At 40.9% G+C, this 19,520-nt stretch overlaps 1 protein-coding gene across 2 annotated transcripts in view; it reads left to right on the forward strand.

Moving 5' to 3' along the window:
• Nucleotides 1–19,520, forward strand: part of LOC118933075 (tripartite motif-containing protein 6) — a 162,945-nt gene that overhangs the window by 138,428 nt on the left and 4,997 nt on the right. For both annotated transcript variants that reach the window (XM_036927045.2, XM_036927048.2), the window contains exons 2-4: nt 16,308–16,801; nt 17,272–17,367; nt 18,023–18,253. In XM_036927045.2, the coding sequence (XP_036782940.2) occupies nt 16,308–16,801; nt 17,272–17,367; nt 18,023–18,253 (821 nt within the window). The remainder of the gene's footprint in view (nt 1–16,307; nt 16,802–17,271; nt 17,368–18,022; nt 18,254–19,520) is intronic.

Below are 19,520 nucleotides of genomic sequence, written 5' to 3' on the forward strand. Positions count from 1 at the left end.
TTCTGGCATGAGTCTTCCAGAGAGTGCTGATGTTGGAAGTTCTCTTTCATATCGTATCTTAGTTCATTTTCGGGGTAGCCCAATTAGGCTTTGATCTTCTGTATAAACACAAACAGACCCTTTGCCTACACTTTTATATGCCCTTTATACCCTTGTGTAGAACTCATTGGAGGTTACCACACAGGAACTGGCCTTTTTTTGTTTTGTTTTGTTTTGTTTTGTTTTTGGTATCACTAATCTACACTTACATGACGAATATTATGTTTACTAGGCTCTCCCCTATACCAGATCTCCCCTATAAACCCCTTTACAGTCACTGTCCATCAGCATAGCAAAATGTTGTAGAATCACTACTTGCCTTCTCTGTGTTGGACAGCCCTCCCTTTTCTCCTACCCCCCCATGCATGTTAATCTTAATACCCCCCTACTTCTCCCCCCCCTTATCCCTCCCTACCCACCCATCCTCCCCAGTCCCTTTCCCTTTGGTACCTGTTAGTCCATTCTTGAGTTCTGTGATTCTGGTGCTGTTTTGTTCTTTCAGTTTTTCCTTTGTTCTTATATTCCACAGATAAATGAAATCATTTCGTATTTCTCTTTCTCCACTTGGCTTGTTTCACTGAGCATAATACCCTCCAGCTCCATCCATGTTGCTGCAAATGATTGGATTTGCCCTTTTCTTATGGCTGAGTAGTATTTCATTGTGTATATGTACCACATCTTCTTTATCCATTCATCTATCGATGGACATTTAGGTTGCTTCCAATTCTTGGCTATTGTAAATAGTGCTGCGATAAACATAGGGGTGCACTGATCTTTCTCATACTTGATTGCTGCATTCTTAGGGTAAATTCCTAGGAGTGCAATTCCTGCGTCAAATGGTAAGTCTGTTTTGAGCATTTTGATGTACCTCCATACTGCTTTCCACAATGGTTGAACTAACTTACATTCCCACCAGCAGTGTAGGAGGGTTCCCCTTTCTCCACAGCCTCGCCAACATTTGTTGTTGTTTGTCTTTTGGATGGCAGCCATCATTACTGGCCTACACCCATTTTTTTAATCAGGTTTTTTGGTTTTTGGGTGTTAAGGCATGTGAGTTCTTTATATATTTTGGATGCTAACTGCTTATCAGATACGTCATTTATGAATATATACTCCCATACTATAGGATGCCTTTCTCTTCTACTGATCGTGTCCTTTACTGTAAAGAAACTATTTAGCTTCATGTAGTTCCATTTGTTCATTTTTGTTTTTGTTTCCCTTGCCCAAGAGATATGTTTAGGAAAAAAAAATTGCCCATGTTTATATTCAAGAGATTTTTGCCTATGTTTTCTTCCAAGAGTTTTATGGTTTCATGACTTACATTCAAGTCTTTGATCCATTTTGAGTTTATTTTTGTGTATGGAGTCAGACAATAATCCAGTTACATTCTCTTACATGTAGGTGTCCAGTTTGCCAACATCAGTTGTTGAAAAAGCTGTCATTTCCCCATTGTATATCCATGGCTTCTTTATTGTATGTTAGTTAACCATGAATGCTTGGGTTTATATCTGGGCTCTCAGTTCTGTTCCATTGATCTATGGATCTGTTCTTGTGCCAGTACCAATTTGTCTTGATTACTGTGGCTTTCTAGTAGAGTTTGAAGTTGGGGAGTGAAATCCCCCCAGCTTTATTCTTCCTTCTCAGGATTGCTTTGGCTATTAGGGGTCTTTTGTGGTTCCATATGAATTTTAGAACTATTCATTCTAGTTCTTTGAAGAATGCTGTTGGTATTTTTATAGGGATTGCATTGAATCTATAGATTGCTTTAGGCAGGGTGACCATTTTGACAATATTAATTCTTCCTATCCATGAGCACAGGATGTATTTCCATTTATTGAAGTCTTCTTTAATTTCTCTACTGAGTGTCTTGTAGTTTTCAGGGTATAGGTCTTTTACCTCCTTGGGTAGGTTTATTCCTAGGTATTTCATTCTTTTTGATGCATTTGTAAATGGAATTGTTTTCCTGATTTCTCTTTTCTGTTCATCAGTAGTATATAGGAATGCCACAGAATTCTGTGTATTAATTTTGTATCCTGAAACTTCGCTGAATTCAGTTATTCTAGTAGTTTTGGGGTGAATTCTTTTGGGTCTTTTTATGTACAATGTCATGTCATCTGCAAACAATGACAGTTTAACTTCTTCCTTACCAGTCTGGATGCCTTTTATTTCTTTGTGTTGTCTGATCGCTGTGGCTATTGCCTCCAGTACTATTTTGAATTAAAGTGGGCATCCTTATCTTGTTCCCGATTTTAGAGGAAAAGCTTTCAGCTTTTTGCTGTTAAGTATGATATTGGCTGTGGGTTTGTCATTTCTGGCCTTTATAATGTTGAGGTACTTGCCCTCTTTACCCATTTTGTTGAGAGTTTTTATCATGCATGGATGTTAAATTTTGTCAAATGCTTTTTCGGCATCTATTGAGATGATCATGTGATATTTGTCCCTCTTTTTGTTGATGTGGTGGCTGATGTTGATGGATTTCTGAGAAGTCTACCATCCTTGCATCCCTGGAATAAATCCTATTTGATTATGATGGATTATCTTTTTGATGTATTTTTGAATTTGGTCTGCTAATATTTTGTTGAGTATTTTTGCATCTATGTTCATCAGGGATATTTGTCCATGATTTTCTTTTTTTGTGGTGTTTTTGTCTGATTTTGGTATTAGGGTGATGCTGGCCTCATAGAATGAGTTTGGAAGTATTTGCTTCTATTCTACTTTTTGAAAAGCTTTAAGGAGGATGGACATTTGGTCTTCATAAAAGTTTGATAAAATAAGTGGTGAAACCATCTGGTCCAGGTGTTTTGTTCTAAGGTAATTTTTTGATTACCAGTTCAATTTTATTGCTGTTAATTGGTCCATTCAGATTTTCTCCTTCTTCCTGGGTCAGCCTTGGAAGGTTGTATTTTTCTAGAAAGTTGTCCATTTCTTCTAGGTTATCCAATTTGTTAGCATGTAATTTTTCATAGTATTCTCTAATAAATCTTCTATTTCTGTGTTGTCCATACTATTTTTTCCTGTCTCATTTCTGATTCTGTTTATGTATGTGCACTCTCTTTTTTCTTGATAAGTCTGGCAAGGAGTTTATCTATTTTGTTAATTTTCTTGAAGAACCAGCTACTGGTGTCATTGATTCTTTTTATTGTTTTATTCTCCTCGATTTTATTTATTTCTTCTCTGATCTTTATTATGTCCCTCCTTCTACTGACTTTGGGCCTCATATGTTCTTCTTTTTCTAGTTTCTTTAATTATGAGTTTAGACTGTTCCTTTGGGATTGTTCTTCTTTCTTGAGGTTAGCTTGTATTGCTATATACTTTCCTTTTAGAACTGCCTTTGCTGCATCCCACATATTCTGGGGTGTTGAGTTGTTTTCATTTGTCTCCATATATTGCTTGATCTCTTTATTTGGTCATTGATTCATTGATTATTTAGGAGCATGTTGTTAAGACTCTGTGTCTTTGTGGGCTTTTTGTTTTCTTTGCATAATTTATTTCTAGTTTCATACCTTTGTGGTCTGAGAAGCTGGTACAATTTCAATGTTTCTGAATTTACTGAGGCTCTTTTTGTGGCCTAGTATGTGATCTATTCTGGAAAATGTTCCATGTGTACTTGAGAAGAATGTTTCCTGGTGCTTTTGGGTGGAGCGTTCTGTAGATGTGTGTTAGGTCCATGTGTTTTACTGTGTTGTTCAGTGCCTCTGTCTCCTTATTTTCTGTATGGTTGACCTGTCCTTTGGAGTGAGTGGTATGTTGAAGTCTCCTGAAATGAATGCATTGCATTCTATTTCCCCCTTTAATTCTGTTAGCATTTCATTCACACATGTAGGTGCTCCTGTGTTGGGTGCATAGATATTTATAATGGTTATATTCTCTTGCTGGACTGACTCCTTTATCATTATGTAATTTCCTTCTTTGTTTTTTGTTACTTTGTTTTGAAGTCTATTTTGTCTGATACAAGTACTGCAACTTCTGCTTTTTTCTTCCTATTATTTGCATGAAATATCTTTTTCCATCCCTTCACTTTTAGTCTGTGCATGTCTTTGGGTTTGAAGTGAGTCTCTTGTAGGCAGCATATAGATGGATCTTGCTTTTTTTATCCATTCTGCAACTCTATGTATTTTCTTGGTACATTCAGTTCATTTACATTTAGGGTGATTATCAATAGATATGAGCTTATTGCCATTGCAGGCTTTAGATTCATGGTTACCAAAGGTGCAAGGGCAGCTTCTTTACTATCTAACAGTCTAACTTAATTCACTTATTATGCTATTTCAAGCATAATCTAAAGGTTCTTTTTTTCTCTCCCTTCTTTTTCTTCCTCCTCCACTCTTTATATATTAATTGTCATATTCTGTACTGTTTTTATGTCTGTTCACTGATTTTGTGAGTAATTGATTTAATTTTGCATTTGGTTAGTAATTAATTGGTCTACTTCCTTTACTGTGGTTTTATTTTCTCTAGTGACAGTTATTTAGCCTTAGGAGCACTCCCATCTATAGCAGTGCCTCCAAAAAACACTGTAGAGATGGTTTGTGGGAGGTATATTCCCTCAACTTTTGCTTATCTGGAAATTGTTTAATCCCTGCTTCAAATTTAAATCTTAATCTTGCCAGGTAGAATATTCTTGGTTGGAGGTCCTTCTGTTTCATTGTATTAATTATATCATGCCACTCCCTTCTGGCCTGTAAGGTCTCTGCTGAGAAATCTGTTGATAGCCTGATGGGTTTTTTTTTTTTTCCTTTTCTAAAAAACTTTTTTATTAAGGTATGATTGATATACACTCTTATGAAGGTTTCACATGAAAAACAATGTGGTTACTATATTTATCCATATTATCAAGTCCCCACCCATACCCCAATGCAGTCACTGTCCATCAGTGCAGCAAGATGCCACAGATCCACTATGTGCCTTCTCTGTGCTACTACACTGTTCTCCCTGTGATCCCCCACACCATGTGTACTAAGCATAATAGCCCTCAATCCCCTTCTCCCTCCCTCCCCACCCACCCTCCCACATCCCTCCCCTTTGGTAACCACTAGTTCCTTCTTGGAGTCTCTGAGTATGCTGCTATTTTGTTCCTTCAGTTTTGCTTCATTGTTATACTCCACAAATGAGGGAAGTCATTTGGCACTTGTCTTTCTCCACCTGGCATATTTCACTGAGCATAATGTCTTCCAGCTCCATCCATGTTGTTGCAAATGGTATGATTTCTTTCTTTCTTATGGCCGAATAGTATTCCATTGTGTGTATGTACCAGATCTTCTTTATCCATTCATCTACTGATGGACACTTAGGTTGCTTCCATATCTTGGCGATTATAACAAATGCTGTGATAAACACAGGAGTGCATATGTCTTTTTGAATCTGAGAAGTTGTATCTTTGGGTAAATTCCAAGGAGTGGAATTCCCGGGTCAAATGGTATTTCTATTTTTAGTTTTCTGAGGAACCTCATATTGCTTTGCATAATGGTTGAACTAGCTTACATTCCCACCAGCAGGGTAGGAGGGTTCCCCTTTCTCCACATCCTCGCCACCATTTGTTGTTCTTAGTCTTTTGGATGCTGGCCATCCTTACTGGTGTGAGGTGATATCTCATTGTGGTTTTAATTTGCATTTTCCTGATGATTAGCGATGTGGAGCATCTTTTCATGTGTCTGTTGACCATCTGAATTTCTTCTTTGGAGAAGTGTCTCTTCATATCCTCTGCCCATTCGTTAATTGGGTTATTTGTTTTTGGATGTTGAGTTGTGTAAGTTCTTTATGTATTTTGGATGTTAACCCCTTCTCGGATATGTCATTTACAAATATATTCTCCCATACTGTAAGATGCCTTTTATTCTGTTGAAGGTGTCCTTTGCTGTACAGAAACTTTTCCGTTTGATGTAGTCCCATGAGTTCATTTTTGCTTTTGTTTCCCTTGCTTGAGGAGATGCATTCAGGAAGAAGTTGCTCATGCTTATATTCAGGAGAAGTTTGTCTATCTTGTCTTCTAAGAGTTTTATGGTCTCATCACTTACATTAAGTCTTTGATCCATTTTGAGTTTACTTTTGTGCATGGGGTTAAACAGTAATCCAGTTTCATTCTCTTGCATGTAGCTGTCCAGTTTTGCCAATACCAGCTGTTGAAGAGGCTGTCATTTCCCCATTGTATGTTGATGGCTCCTTTATCATATATTAATTGACCATATATGGTTGGGTTTATATCAGGGATCTCTAGTCTATTTCATTGATCTATGAGTCTGTTCTTGTCCCAGTACCAAATTGTCTTCATTAATGTGGCTTTTTAGTAGAGCTTTAAGTTAGGGAGCATAATATCCCCCAGCTTTATTCTTCCTTCTCAGAAATGCTTTGGCTCTTCGAGGTCTTTTGTGGTTCCATATGAATTTTAGAATGATTTTCCCTAGTTTGTTGAAGAATGCTGTTGGTATTTTGATAGGAATTGCATTGAATTTATAGATTGCTTTAGGCAGGATGGCCATTTTGACAATATTAATTCTTCCTATCCATGAGCACGGGATGTGTTTCCATTTATTGTTATCATCTTTAATTTCTCTCATGAGTGGTAGTTTTCAGAGTATAGGTCCTTCACTTCCTTGGTTAGGTTTATTCCTAGGTATCTTATTCTTTTTTATGGAATTGTTTTCCTGATTTCTCTCTCTGCTGGTTCATTGTTAGTGTATAGGAATGCCACAGATTTCTGTGTATAAATTTTGTATCCTGCAATTTTCCTGAATTCAGATATTACATCTAGAAGTTTTGGAGTGGATTCTTTAGGTTTTTTTATATACAATATCATGTCATCTACAAACAGGGACAGTTTAACTTCTCCCTTGCCAATCTGAATGCCTTTTATTTTGTTGTGTTGTCTGATGGCTGTGGCTAGGACCTCCAGTACTGTGTTCAATAGAAGTGGGGAGAGTGGGCATCCTTGTTTGTTTCCTGATCTTAAAGGAAAAGCTTTCAGCTTCTCGCTGTTAAGTATGATGTTGGCTCTGAGTTTGTCATATATGGCCTTTATTATGTTGAGGTAATTCTCCTCCATGCACATTTTGCTGAGAGTTTTTATCATGAATGATGTTGAATTTTGTCAGATGCTTTTTCAGTGTCTATGGAGATGATCATGTGGTTTTTGTCCTTTTTTTTTTTTTTTTGTGAGGGCATCTCTCATATTTATTGATCAAATGATTGTTAACAACACTAAAATTCTGTATAAAGGAGTCAATGCTCAATGCACAATCATTAATCCACCCCCAGCCTAATTCTCGTCAGTCTCCAATCTTCTGAAGCATAACGAACAAGTTCTTACATGGTGAACAAATTCTTACATAGTGAATAAGTTCTTACATGGTGAACAGTACAAGGGCAGTCATCACAAAAACTTTCGGTTTTGATCACTCATTATGAACTATAAACAATCAGGTCAAATATGAATATTCGTTTGATTTTTATACTTGATTTATATGTGAATCCTACATTTCTCCCTTTATTGTTATTATTATTATTCTTTTTAAATAAAATACTGAAGTGGTAGGTAGATGCAAGATAAAGGTAGAAAACATAGTTTAGTGTTGTAAGAGAGCAAATGTAGATGATCAGGTGTGTGCCTGTAGACTAAGTGTTAATCCAAGCTAGACAAGGGCAATAATACATCCACGGATGCAGAAGATTTCTCGCAGAACAGGGGGGGTGAGGTTCTAAGCCTCACCTCTGTTGATCTCCAATTTCTCACCTGATGGCCCCCCTGCGACTGTGCCTGTCTTAGGTTGTTCCTCCCTTGAGGAATCTTACCCGTCTCTGGCTAACCAGTCATCTTCCGGGGCCATACAGGGAAATGTAAAGTTGGTAAGTGAGAGAGAAGCCATATTGTTTGAAATGGTTAGCTTTTTACTTCTTTGCGGATTTATGCCCTGTGGCTTCCATGCCCAGCATTTGTCTTGAGGTATCTTTACCACTTGGAGGAGTTATGATACTTGGTGAATTCGATATAAGGCACGAATTCTATTTAAGGGTTGTAATTAGGAAGCAAGAAGAAAAGCTATAGAGGTAGCAGATGGAAGAAAACATGGGAAGATTGATTATTTCTTTGACATATCTTCTTGTAGAGTAACTTAAGCATGTATAGGTTTTAAACTACTAATTAAATTGCACACACACATTAACATAATGGGGATACAGTTACATAACCGAAGCAGATCTATAATTACCAGCCATCTCCAGTGAAGCCAAGAAAACCAGTTAGGCACCCTAGGCATTTGTGAAATCTATGATATAATGGATATTGTCCAACTGTGCTTGAATAGTCTGAGAGAAATCAGACAAATTAAAACAACCCATTCCTGGGGACTGTTCACATCCCATATGTTCTTTTAACAGTAGATAGTCTGTAGTTGTAAGATTTTGGAGCGCTACAACTTGCACTTCTCCTAATTCTTGGTTGAGTTCCAACAGTATAGATCCAGTCAAATTTGTTGTTTTACTGTATGCACAGGCCAGCTTAGATATCTCCTTCTTCATTCCAGTGGCAAGTCCAGGAACCGGTGGGATGAATGCAGCTACAACTGCAGCATCGCCTGGATCTTTGTTGAGGTTTTTTGATGATCCAGAGAGTGCTGATGTTGGAAGTTCTTCTTCATATTGTATCTTAGTTCATTTTCGGGGTAGCCAAATTAGGCTTTGATCCTCTGTATAAACACAAACAGACCCTTTGCCCACACTTTGATATGCCCTTTATACCATTGTGTAGAACTCATTGGAGGTCACCACACAGGAACTGCTGTTTTTTTTTTTTTTTAAGAGAGAGGAATATTATCAGAAAAGTGTACATCCATAGCCGATCGTCTGATACCCTTTAAGTGATCAAAATTAAGGATATTTAAAGCATGCATTAATCGTTGATTTACAGTTAGTTTTATCCTACCTGATGGGTTTTTTTATGTGATCTTTTTTCTCTCTCTGGCTGCTTTTAATACTCTGTCCTTGTCCTTGGGTCCCTTGTGTTGGGAGATCTGTGTGCCTCCTTCTTTGTATTCCTGTTCTCTAATATCTATTTCATTTACCCTCTCCTCTGCCTCATCTAATCTTCTTTTAAATCCCTTCATTGTACATTTCATCTCAGATACTGTATTTTTCAAAGTTTCTGTCTCTTTCTTGAATTCCTCCCTGAGGTCATGAATATTTATCTATAGCTCCATGAGCATGTTTATGATTTTTATTTTTAAATCTTTATCAAGATTGGTGACTTCAGTTTTACTTAGCCCCCTTCCCGGTGTTTGTGAGATTTTTGTGTGGACTAAATTCCTTTGCCATTTCATTATTCTAATAATCACTATGGAATAAAAACTGTGTAAGCAGCACCCTCTAGTGCCCAGAAGCTCTACTATCTGGAGCATCCTAGCCCCTGGAATGATGGCATGTGTCTCAAGATAGCGGTACCAGTGCCTGCCAGGAGGAGAGAGCTCTTTCCTTCTTCCTGGCTGCAGTGCCTGCCTCTACTGCCAGGGCCAGTGGGCTGAGTGCACAGGGAGGAACCTCTGCATTATGCTCTTGTAGCCACCCTCCAGCTGGCCTGATGCAATGGCGGGAGCAGCAGACAAGTGGACCAGTGCTGGCTGGGCAGAAGGTGCAGCAGCTTGCATTTTGCCATTGTGGGGCCTGCTGCATTGCCAGGCAAGGGAATGGAGCATCTGAAGCTCCTGAATGTTCCCATCCTGCTTGGCTGAGTGTGCTGGGACAATTTTGTCCACCTTTCCTTTATCTTGAGCAGCAAGCTCTGTGCATTCCTTGCCCCTTTAGCATCCCTCTTGCTGTTGGGAAGTCTTTCAAAGTGCCTGTCTTTCTTTTGTCCCAGAGCGTCCTGTTGTGGGTACCTGTTCTCCACAAGCAGCTAGAATCTCAGTCTCTCCAAGTATTCCACTTGTGTTTGCTGTCCAACCTCTCCAATCTCCAGAGCACCATGTAATGTGGGTTTGCGCTCCTTGAGCAAATCTCCAGGGGTGGGTGTTTAGCAGTCCTGGACTTCTACTCCCTCCACACTCCATTTCTCTTCCTCCCACCAGTGAGCTGGGGTGGGGGTGGGCTTGGGTCCCTCCAGGTCACGGCTTTGCTGCTTTACCCTTTTCCATGAGGTCTTCTCTTCCCCAGATGTAGGCAGTCTGTTGTAGTCTTCTTTTGGATCACTCTTTCAGGAGTAGTTGTATTTGGTGTATTTTTGTGTTATATGTGGTTTTGGGAGGAGGTTTCTGCCTCATTTCTCATGCTACCATCTTGTTTAGTCCACCGTATGTATTTATACTTAAAATATATAATTTCAACTAGTGACATTTCAAGCGCTTGAATAGCTGCATGTGGCAACCATATTTGAGAACACAGTGTAATTTATGCTTAGAAGATCAGAAACCCAAGCCTCCAATTTTTCTCATTGCATTTCTTCTTTGTTTTGTTTTTATCAGATGGATAATAATTTATATCTAGTATGGCATCAATTTTAAGCACACAGTTCTGTCAGTTTTGACATATCAGCAGTTGTGTAACCACCAACAAAATCGTGGTATATAAAGGGCATTTCCATCACTCCAAAAGTCTCCTTGTGTCGCTTTGTAGTTCATCCCCTTTTCATAGCTGTGGGTACTGGCATCCACTGATATGCTTTCAATTAGTATAGCTTTCTCTTTTCTAGTATTTCATATACATGAAATCATATAGCAACTTATCTTTGGTGTCTAACTTCTTTCATTTTGCATAATGCTTTTGAGATTTATCTTGTATGTGTCTGTAGCTCCATTTCGTTGTTTGGTAATAAGCCATTATATAGATATACCACAGTTTGTTCATTTGCCAGGTAATGGGTTTATGGGTTATTTCCAGTGTTTGACTATTATTTCATTGCATTTATGGAGCGAAACTCTCCCCTGGGAGAATAGTTTATATCAAGTACACTTTTGTCTGAAATTAATAATGTTAGTGCTGCATGTGTTTTAGAGGGGAGATGGAGTGGCCCTTCAGTTAAAATACTAAGTATAATATCACTAAAAATTTTTTATTAGACATTTTTCAGAGCAGTTTTATTGTCCCAAAAAATAAAGGGGAAGGTACAGATATTTCCCACATACTCCCTATCCCACACATGCATAGCCTTCCTCATTATCCCCCACCAGAGTGGCACATTTGTTACAATTGATGCACCTGCATTGACACGTCATAGTCACCCAGAGTCCGTAGTTTACCTTGTGGTTCACTCTTGTTGTTGTGCCATCATGTGTTTGGACAAATGCATAAAGGCATATATCCATCATTGTAATCTCATACAGAGTATTGAAACTGCCCTAAAATCCCCCATGCACTACCTATTCTTGCCTTCACCCCAACCCTTGGCAACCACTGATCATTTTATTGACCCTGTAGTTTTGCCTTTTCCAGAATATCATAGACTGAAATCACAGTCTGAAGCATTTCAGATTGACTTCTTTTGCTTAATAATATATATTTACCATTCTTCCAAGTCTTATGCTTTAATAGTTCATTTCTTTTTAACACTAAACATTCCCTTGTTTGTACCACACAGTTTATTTGGCCACTCACCTATGAAGGAGATCTTGGTTGCTTCCAGTTTTGAAGTTGCTAGAAACATCTTCATACACATTAAGTTTTCGTCTCCTTTGGGTAAAAACCAAGGAGGTAGTTGATAGATCATTTTTTAAGAGTATATTTGGTTTTGTACGAAGCCACCAAACTGTCTTTGTAAGGGCTCTCTGATTTTTGCCCCACTAGCAATGAATGAGGGTTCCTGTGGCTCCACATCATTGCCAGCATTTGGTGTTGTGTGTGTTCCAGATTTTGGTCATTCTAATAAGCGTATAATGAGATTGCTGTTTTACTTTGCATTTCTCTCATGACATGATGTGGAGCATCTTTTCCTATGTTTATTTTCCATCTGTATATCTTTGGTGAGATGTCTGTTAAGGTTTTGACTTGTTTTTTAATCACGTTTTGGGGTTTTTTGTTGTTGAGTTTTAAGAGTTCTGTACTAAGTGTTTACGATAACCGTCCTTTATCAGATGTGTCTTTTGCAAATATTTTTCTCACTCTGTGGCTTGTCCTTTCATTTCTTGTGACATTATCTTTGCAAAGCAGTTTTTAATTTTAATGAATTCCAACTTGCTATTATTTATTTCATGGATTGTGTCTTTTGTGTTATAATGTTAGATGTAAAAATACATTACCTTTATGCTCAGTGAAATAAGCCAGGCAGAGAAGGAAAATACCATCTGATTTCACATATTTGTGGAATATAAAAGCAAAGCAAAACAGAAGGAACAAAAACAGCAGTAGATTCATATAGACACTGAGAAGTGACTGGTGGTTACCATGGGAGAGTGGTTGGGGTGAGTGAGTAGGGAGAGTGAAGGGAATAAAGGGCACAGAAATTCTCAATCCCCAGGTTGGTCCTGGGGATAGTATAGCATGGAGAATACAGCCAGTGATTCTGTAACTTCTTCCTATGTGACAGATAGTAGCTGTACTACTGGGGGTGAGGATTTAATAATATGGGTAACTGTTGAACCACTGTGTTGTATACCTGAAACTAAAATAAGACTTAAAAAATCAACAAAAATATCAATTAAGAAAAGATATTCCCATACCCAAGGTCATGTAGGTTTTCTCCTCTGTTATCTTCTAGGAGTTTCTCCTATCAGCTTCATGTTTTACATTTAGGTTTTGATCCACTCCAAGTTAATTTTGATGAAGGATATAAGGTACTGGTCTAGATTAGTTTTACTGCATGTGGATGTCCTGTTGTCCTAGCACCATTATTGAAGAAACTAAACTTCACTCCATGGTATCACCTTTGATCCTTTATGGAATCACACATGCTCTCAGCACTATGGGTGAAGATTACAACAGGGACCAGGGCTAGTGTGACTTAAGCTAGGCAGTGTGTTTGTGAGTGGCTCCAAATAAGACTCCAGGTGGGCAGGCAGAGCAAATGGCCTCCAGTGAAAGTGATTCAATGCTAGAATAATAAATAAATTAGATTAAATGTCTCCAAAAAAATTATCAGTGTGATATAAGACAACAGTAATATAATTTAACAACTGAAAACCTTGCAAAATGAGAAAAAAATAGTGTTTTTCAATAAGGACATCTATCTTAATTCAGCCAAGACAGAAAAATAAAGTTATAGTAAGTTCTAGCATCTCTAGTTGTCTAGTTAAAGGTACTTCTAGCTTTCTTACCTGATCTTGTCCCAGGCACACAGAGACAAACTGGGTCAGGTCCAGCTTTCTCACATGGTCCTTAAATGCTGTCTCATTAAATCTTGTTTTGAATTAAGATAGCTGATTTTTCTCCTAGGCCCAAAAGAAGTAAGAAAATCTGAAAGCAGGAGAGAAAGTGATTCATTCATTCATATAACAGATATTATTAGAGTTGCCAATCTGCCATAACTGCTCTGTCTCTTGTAAAAATACTGAAGAGGCCCTTTTCCTCAAGGTAAGAGGTAAGGGCCCTGAAGGATTGGAGAGCTGTGGCCCCCATAGGTGTTTTTATTCGTTTTTATTGAGACTCCTCTACACATTGACTCAGGTAATTGTCATAGCTACACTCTTAGGGAGGGATTGATTTTGGCAATGCACAAAAGATTAAGCCACGTCAGATCAGGAATTGCCTTGTGTGGCAGAACTAGGACCATATATTCAGTATTCAGACCTGGGTCTGTGTTACTGTATTGCCAGTGCTTTCTCTTCTGCTCCCTGGTGCCAGCCTAAGGGAAGCAGCCCACGTCCCTGGGATGAAGTAGAGCTTGGCTGGAGAAGGAGCCTACAGATAATTTAGGAAGAGCTATAGAATGCTTTCAAATGCCAGTAGGAAGGGACTGCTATGCTGAATCAGTGCAGCCAAAACTAGAAAACGAGCACCAGTCAGGACATGGATAGAAACAAGCCAAGGCACATCACGACCTGCATGGCCTTCCAGGTGGTGTGGGTGGGATGAAGAAATGTTTCCCATAAGAACTAGACAGGCCAATGAGATGGGCTTGTTAGCAGCTTGACATTTGGAGCTACATAAAACCAGGTTATAATTTTCACTCTGTCACTTACTCCCTCTGAGGCTTTTGGTGATTAAATATCTTAAGAAATTCACTTTTCACATTCGTAAAATAGGTGTCATTAAACTTATAACCTGATAGAATTAGCATAGGATTTGGTCAGACGATGTCTGTAAAGCATTCGACCTTTGCCTAGCACATAAAAAGTAATTAGAAAATGGTATTGGTGATTATTTCCTGCCTCTCACTATTCCATGAAACAAATACCTTTATGCGTATATACTTCCCTGCATGAATGATGATTTTCTTTGGCTATGTCTTCAAAAATGGATTTGTTCCCTGCTGGAAGTCTAAACGTTACACCTATCGGAGAGTATTTATTACATGCATCATTATCTCCCCACCAAATACAGCAGCACTATGCCGGACTCTGAGACCTCCCATAGCATGCCTTGTGTCAGAGCTGTGGGTTGGAGAGCTCTGAAATGAAGCCGCCAGGTAATCTCCTACTCTCCTATCATCCTCTCATACAATTTTTTTTTAACTGAGCTATAGTTCACATAATATAAAATTCACCCTTTAAAGGTGTAAATTCAATGGGGTTTTTTGGCAGAATCACACAGCTATTCAACCAGCACCACTCTCTCATTACAGAATATTTTCATCACCTGCAAAAGAAATCCTAAATCCACTAGCAGCCACTCCCCATTCCCTCTCCCGGCAACCACTAACCTACTTTCTGGGTCTATATACTTGTCTACTCTGGACGTTTCATATAAATAGATATAATAAGTGGTATTTTATGTCTGGCTCCATTCACTTAAAACAGTGTTTTCAAGGTTAATCCATAATGAGCAGGTATCAGTATTTCTTACCTCCCTCCCCCCCATTTTTACATGTTTATCCAGTTAGTGATTCCAAAACTCTTTCCTGAAATGCTCTAAGTCCCCCCTTTGTCCCATCCAGCCCCCACATACCTCACGTCCTCCTCTGAAGACTGTCCTGTCACTAGAACATGTGGCCTCGACCACTACCTGTCCCCTCTCCCGATACGTGGAGGCTCCTGTAGGAGTTTGTGACAGGCCCTGGGAAATGTCTCCGCCGCATGGGAACTCTCCTGTTCCCACACTCCTTAGGCACCGGGTCGGTGTCTGACTTTTCAGCACTGCTTCCACTGACTGACTGGTTAACGTTTTGAGGTTCAGGACAGAGCTTTGAACCAGGACTCTGGACATGTCAGGTTATGCCAATTCTAGGACTTAATAAGATATGTGATTTTATAGTCATTTAAGGTCTCTTTATTTCCTTACAAAGGGCCAAAACTACTCTTACTTATTCAGAGTTTTCCTGTGAGGGATAGAGAAAACAGAGGAATGTGATTTCCAAATCACAGCCAGTTATAAAAGTATTAGTTGTAGAAATATGGCCTCATGTTATTGTGGTCAGTGTTGTTTCTTTGGGTTTTTCTGGGAAGATGACTGTGAGAGACAAAAGGGCTGTATGTAGAACAGCAGAAGGTGGAAGCATCTTCACAAATAAATGATCCTTTGAACTTGGAAATTATATGCTGGAGAGCAATACCAGAGTAATGGCATAAAGAAACAAAAACGCTCGTGAGAAAAGTCTAATCATCTATGGAGGAATGGGGAGAAAGATCTAGAACCTGTGTAGCTAGATTTTTATTCACCTGAAGTTGAGAACCTCTGTGTCGAGCACTGCTAGGTCTGAGGATACAGCAGTGAACTGTTTAAATGTAGTGATAAGAAAAATCGAGCAGGTACGTGTATCGAGAGTGCTTTAGCTGAGCAGACCCTTTGATAAGGAACACGTAAGGAGAGAGCTGAATAAAGTCAGAGTCAGGCGGATGTCAGGGCAAAGCCTCTTGCTTGCAGCAGTACCGGCCCGTGCAAACATCCTGAGGCAGCAGTGTGGTTTGGTGCTTTTAACATTGAGGGCGTGTTTGTGGTGGGCTGAGAACAGGTGAGACACAGTGGAGCATACAGGGCAACTCCTTTCTGGGGCCTTAGTTTGTCCCTCCAAACAATAGGAGTGAAAGGGGAGTCATCAGTATTGCTCTAATGAGGGTGATAATTGATGTCTAATGTGAACTGGGGTAAAGAACGTGTTGGGAGTTACCCCAGGGGTCTGACCTCTTTATCAAGATAGTCAGCATCCCTTTTTCCTTCTCATCTCTTATGCTGACTCTTTTTTTTGTTTGCCCATCTAGCCACGATTCTGGAAGCAGGAAGTACCTTAGACTTGAGAGCTGGGCAGGCAGGAGCCAGGGGAGTGGCTATGATGACTTCAGCAGTGCTGGTGGACATACGAGATGAGGTGACCTGCCCCATCTGCCTGGAGCTCCTCACAGAACCCCTGAGCCTGGACTGTGGCCACAGCTTCTGCCAAGCCTGCATCACAAGGAGTAGCAAGGAACTGGTGATCGGCCAGGAAGGGGAGAGCAGCTGTCCTGTATGCCAGACCAGCTACCAGCCTGGGAACCTGCGGCCCAATCGGCACCTGGCCAACATAGTGGAGAGGCTCAGGGAGGTGGTGTTGGGCTCAGGCAGGCAGCTGAAGGTGATTCTCTGTGTGCACCATGGGGAGAAACTCCAGCTCTTCTGTAAGGAGGATGGGAAGCTGATTTGCTGGCTCTGTGAGCGGTCTCAGGAGCACCGCGGTCACCACACCTTCCTCATGGAGGAGGTTGCCCAGGAGTACCAGGTGGGAGCCCAGGAGTGCCAGGTGGTGGAAGGCAGGGAGGAACAGAGTCCTTGGCAGATTTTAACTTCATGCTCTAATCTAATTTCTCTGTAATCTTCCCATTTAACCAGAGGAATGAACCTGGAAAATGCCCCATGGCCAAGAGTAGATAGAGATTTTATATCTTGCTCCCGAGATCAGCTCTGCATGGCCTTTTGAGAAGAGGACGCTGCTGGGGGCAGAGTGGGGGCTTGGTGGATTGAGGGTGGGGGGTGTGCTGGCAGTGAGTTTTCCCTGGGAGGGAGGAGAGGCAGCTTGCTCCCATTGGTTTCCATTCCCTGTGTGTAAAAGATCCTTTGGCGTTCTCAGTTTTCCAACCCAGGGCAAGACAGGCTTCTTCTAAGGTCAGAATAATCTCTACCCCATTATTCCAGAATGTCCGGGCACTGAGACAATGCTTGACCCTGCTTGACTTGATATGTTTCTTCCAGGAGAAGTTCCAGGAGTCTCTGAAGAAGCTGAGGCAAGAGCAGCAGGAAGCTGAGAAGCTCAAAGCTGTTATCATGGAGAGGAGGGCATCCTGGAAGGTAAGGGATTATTCCAGAGGTGTCCTGGCACAAGAAGCAGGATGGGCCATAGGAACACAGGCACAGAAACTCGTCTTGTCTGTTCCCGACTGGATGGAGGAGCTTCCCACCACCTAGCCCACCACAGCAACACCCAAGGGTGTTCTTGGTGTATGGGGGGAGGGGGAGTTAGAAAATGAACAAATTAAAAGGGAATCTAGGTATTTTAAAGACAGTCCCATATGAGAGGAGCCATGGCCATTGACAGCCCCTAATTTCTGGATTAGACCTTGTTCTGCAGTTTCAAGCTCTGAAACCTCCTGGAAAGACAGGTTGGCACAGGCCAATCATACCTATGTCAGTATTCAGAACTAGAAGGGAGGCCAATGCCGAGGCTTAAGAGGCCAGGGAGGCTGCTTGGAATCTGACCCTAACCCGGGCATTGTGGTCTGTGTCTAGGAGGCCGAGGTAAGGCCGCCTGGGGCTACTGGTCTGGGAAGAGTTGAAGAGACAAGAGGGTAAGAACAGGCTCTGCGGAACTTACTGCCCTGTTTCCGCCGCCTCTCCCAGTGAGACCCGCCAGGAGGGCAGAGCTGAGCCTGACTCCCCCACCCTCCGTAGAGGAGACCCTTAGCTCAGCAGCCTAGCAGACTCTTTCTCTTCCATGTTCCTGAAGAATCAGATGGAACCTGAGAGACACAGGATCCAGACAGAGTTCAGTAAATTGAGAATCATCCTGGACAAAGAGGAGCAGCAGCAACTGAAAAATCTGGAGGAGGAAGAGAGGAAGGGACTGAGTATTTTAGAAGAGGCTGAGAATGAGCTGTTCCAGCAGAACCAGTCGCTGAGAGAACTCATCTCACATCTGGAGTGGCGGTGTCAAGGGTCGGCAGTGGAGCTGCTGCAGGTAAGACTCGTGAGGGCGCCTCCAGCCTGAGAGTCGGGGCCTGAAGGTGCCCCCAGCCTGGGAGTCGGGGCAAAGAGAGTCTGATTTCCATTCCTTATGATATGGGGCTGATAGCCCAGTAGGGGCGAAAAAACTTTCCTTTGACCCTCCCATGCCTCTTTCTTAATAAACTGTGCAGAAGTCATGTATAACACATAGGGTAATTAAAAGTACACATGCTAAGGGAATGTCTCATTTTTATTTATTATATATAAAAAGTTCATTAGATACTGTGGAGAAGATGTATTGTATCCTGTGAGGTTCTATGGCAGCATTTCTGAATCTCATCATTATTGACATTTTGGCCTGGACAATTCTTGGCTCTGGGGGTGCCCTGTACATTGTAAGATGCTCAGCAGCATCCCTGGCCTCCTTCCACTAGATGCTAGTAGAACCGCTCCAGCTGTGACAGCCGAAAGCCCTCTACAAACTGCCATATGCCCCTGCTTAGGGGTGCATATCCCCTCTCCCCTGTCCCCTTGTTGAGAATCACTGGCCACTGGGAACTGGTTTTCTCTGGTGCTGTTTGGGGATTTGTCAGGTATTTCTCTTCCAAGTTACTCATAAGGAAACATATACCAAGCTTATCAAGCTTACCAAGCTCAAGTACTGAGAGATTCTTTATGTAGTCTCTAGCCTTTCTGTGCTTTCACTATCTTCTCTGGGGCAAAATCATTTAACGTGTTGTAATAGGAGTTTGCACACATCTTTTAGGGCATGAAGAAAACTGGGCTCTGGTCGGTGTGTTGGGGGGGTTGTTGGGAGTGTGCAAGGTGGCACATCTAGAGATATTTGATGGAGCTTGAGCTGAGGTTGAAATTTGAGCAGGTACTTTCTGTGTAGCATGAATATAGTGTGACTGAAGTGGAGGCCAGATGTACCTTGTGACATTCTAGAACCTTCAGACTGTTCCTTATTTTCTGTTTGCCCTCTTGCCTCCCTCTTGCTCTCCTTTTGCTGGTAGAGTCATTATTTCCTTACTTGTTCTGCGCCCTATTTTTGGGGTCATAGGTAATTGCTTTCCACCTGTTGGAGCTTTTCCTCAATCACCGCTTCCGGCTTCACATCTTCATTGCATTCTTCCTGGCCTTTTATCTTCATCTTTGGTGTTGGGTTACCCTAATATTCTCCCCTCACCTTGTTCTAGCCCCTCCATGGGCTCCTCAAGCTGTAAAAATTCCTCTGTAAGTGCAAAGGGATCATGAATTTATATCCTCATCCAAGCACC

This window comes from Manis pentadactyla, chromosome 9 (assembly GCF_030020395.1).
Source record: "Manis pentadactyla isolate mManPen7 chromosome 9, mManPen7.hap1, whole genome shotgun sequence".
NCBI lineage: Eukaryota > Metazoa > Chordata > Mammalia > Pholidota > Manidae > Manis > Manis pentadactyla.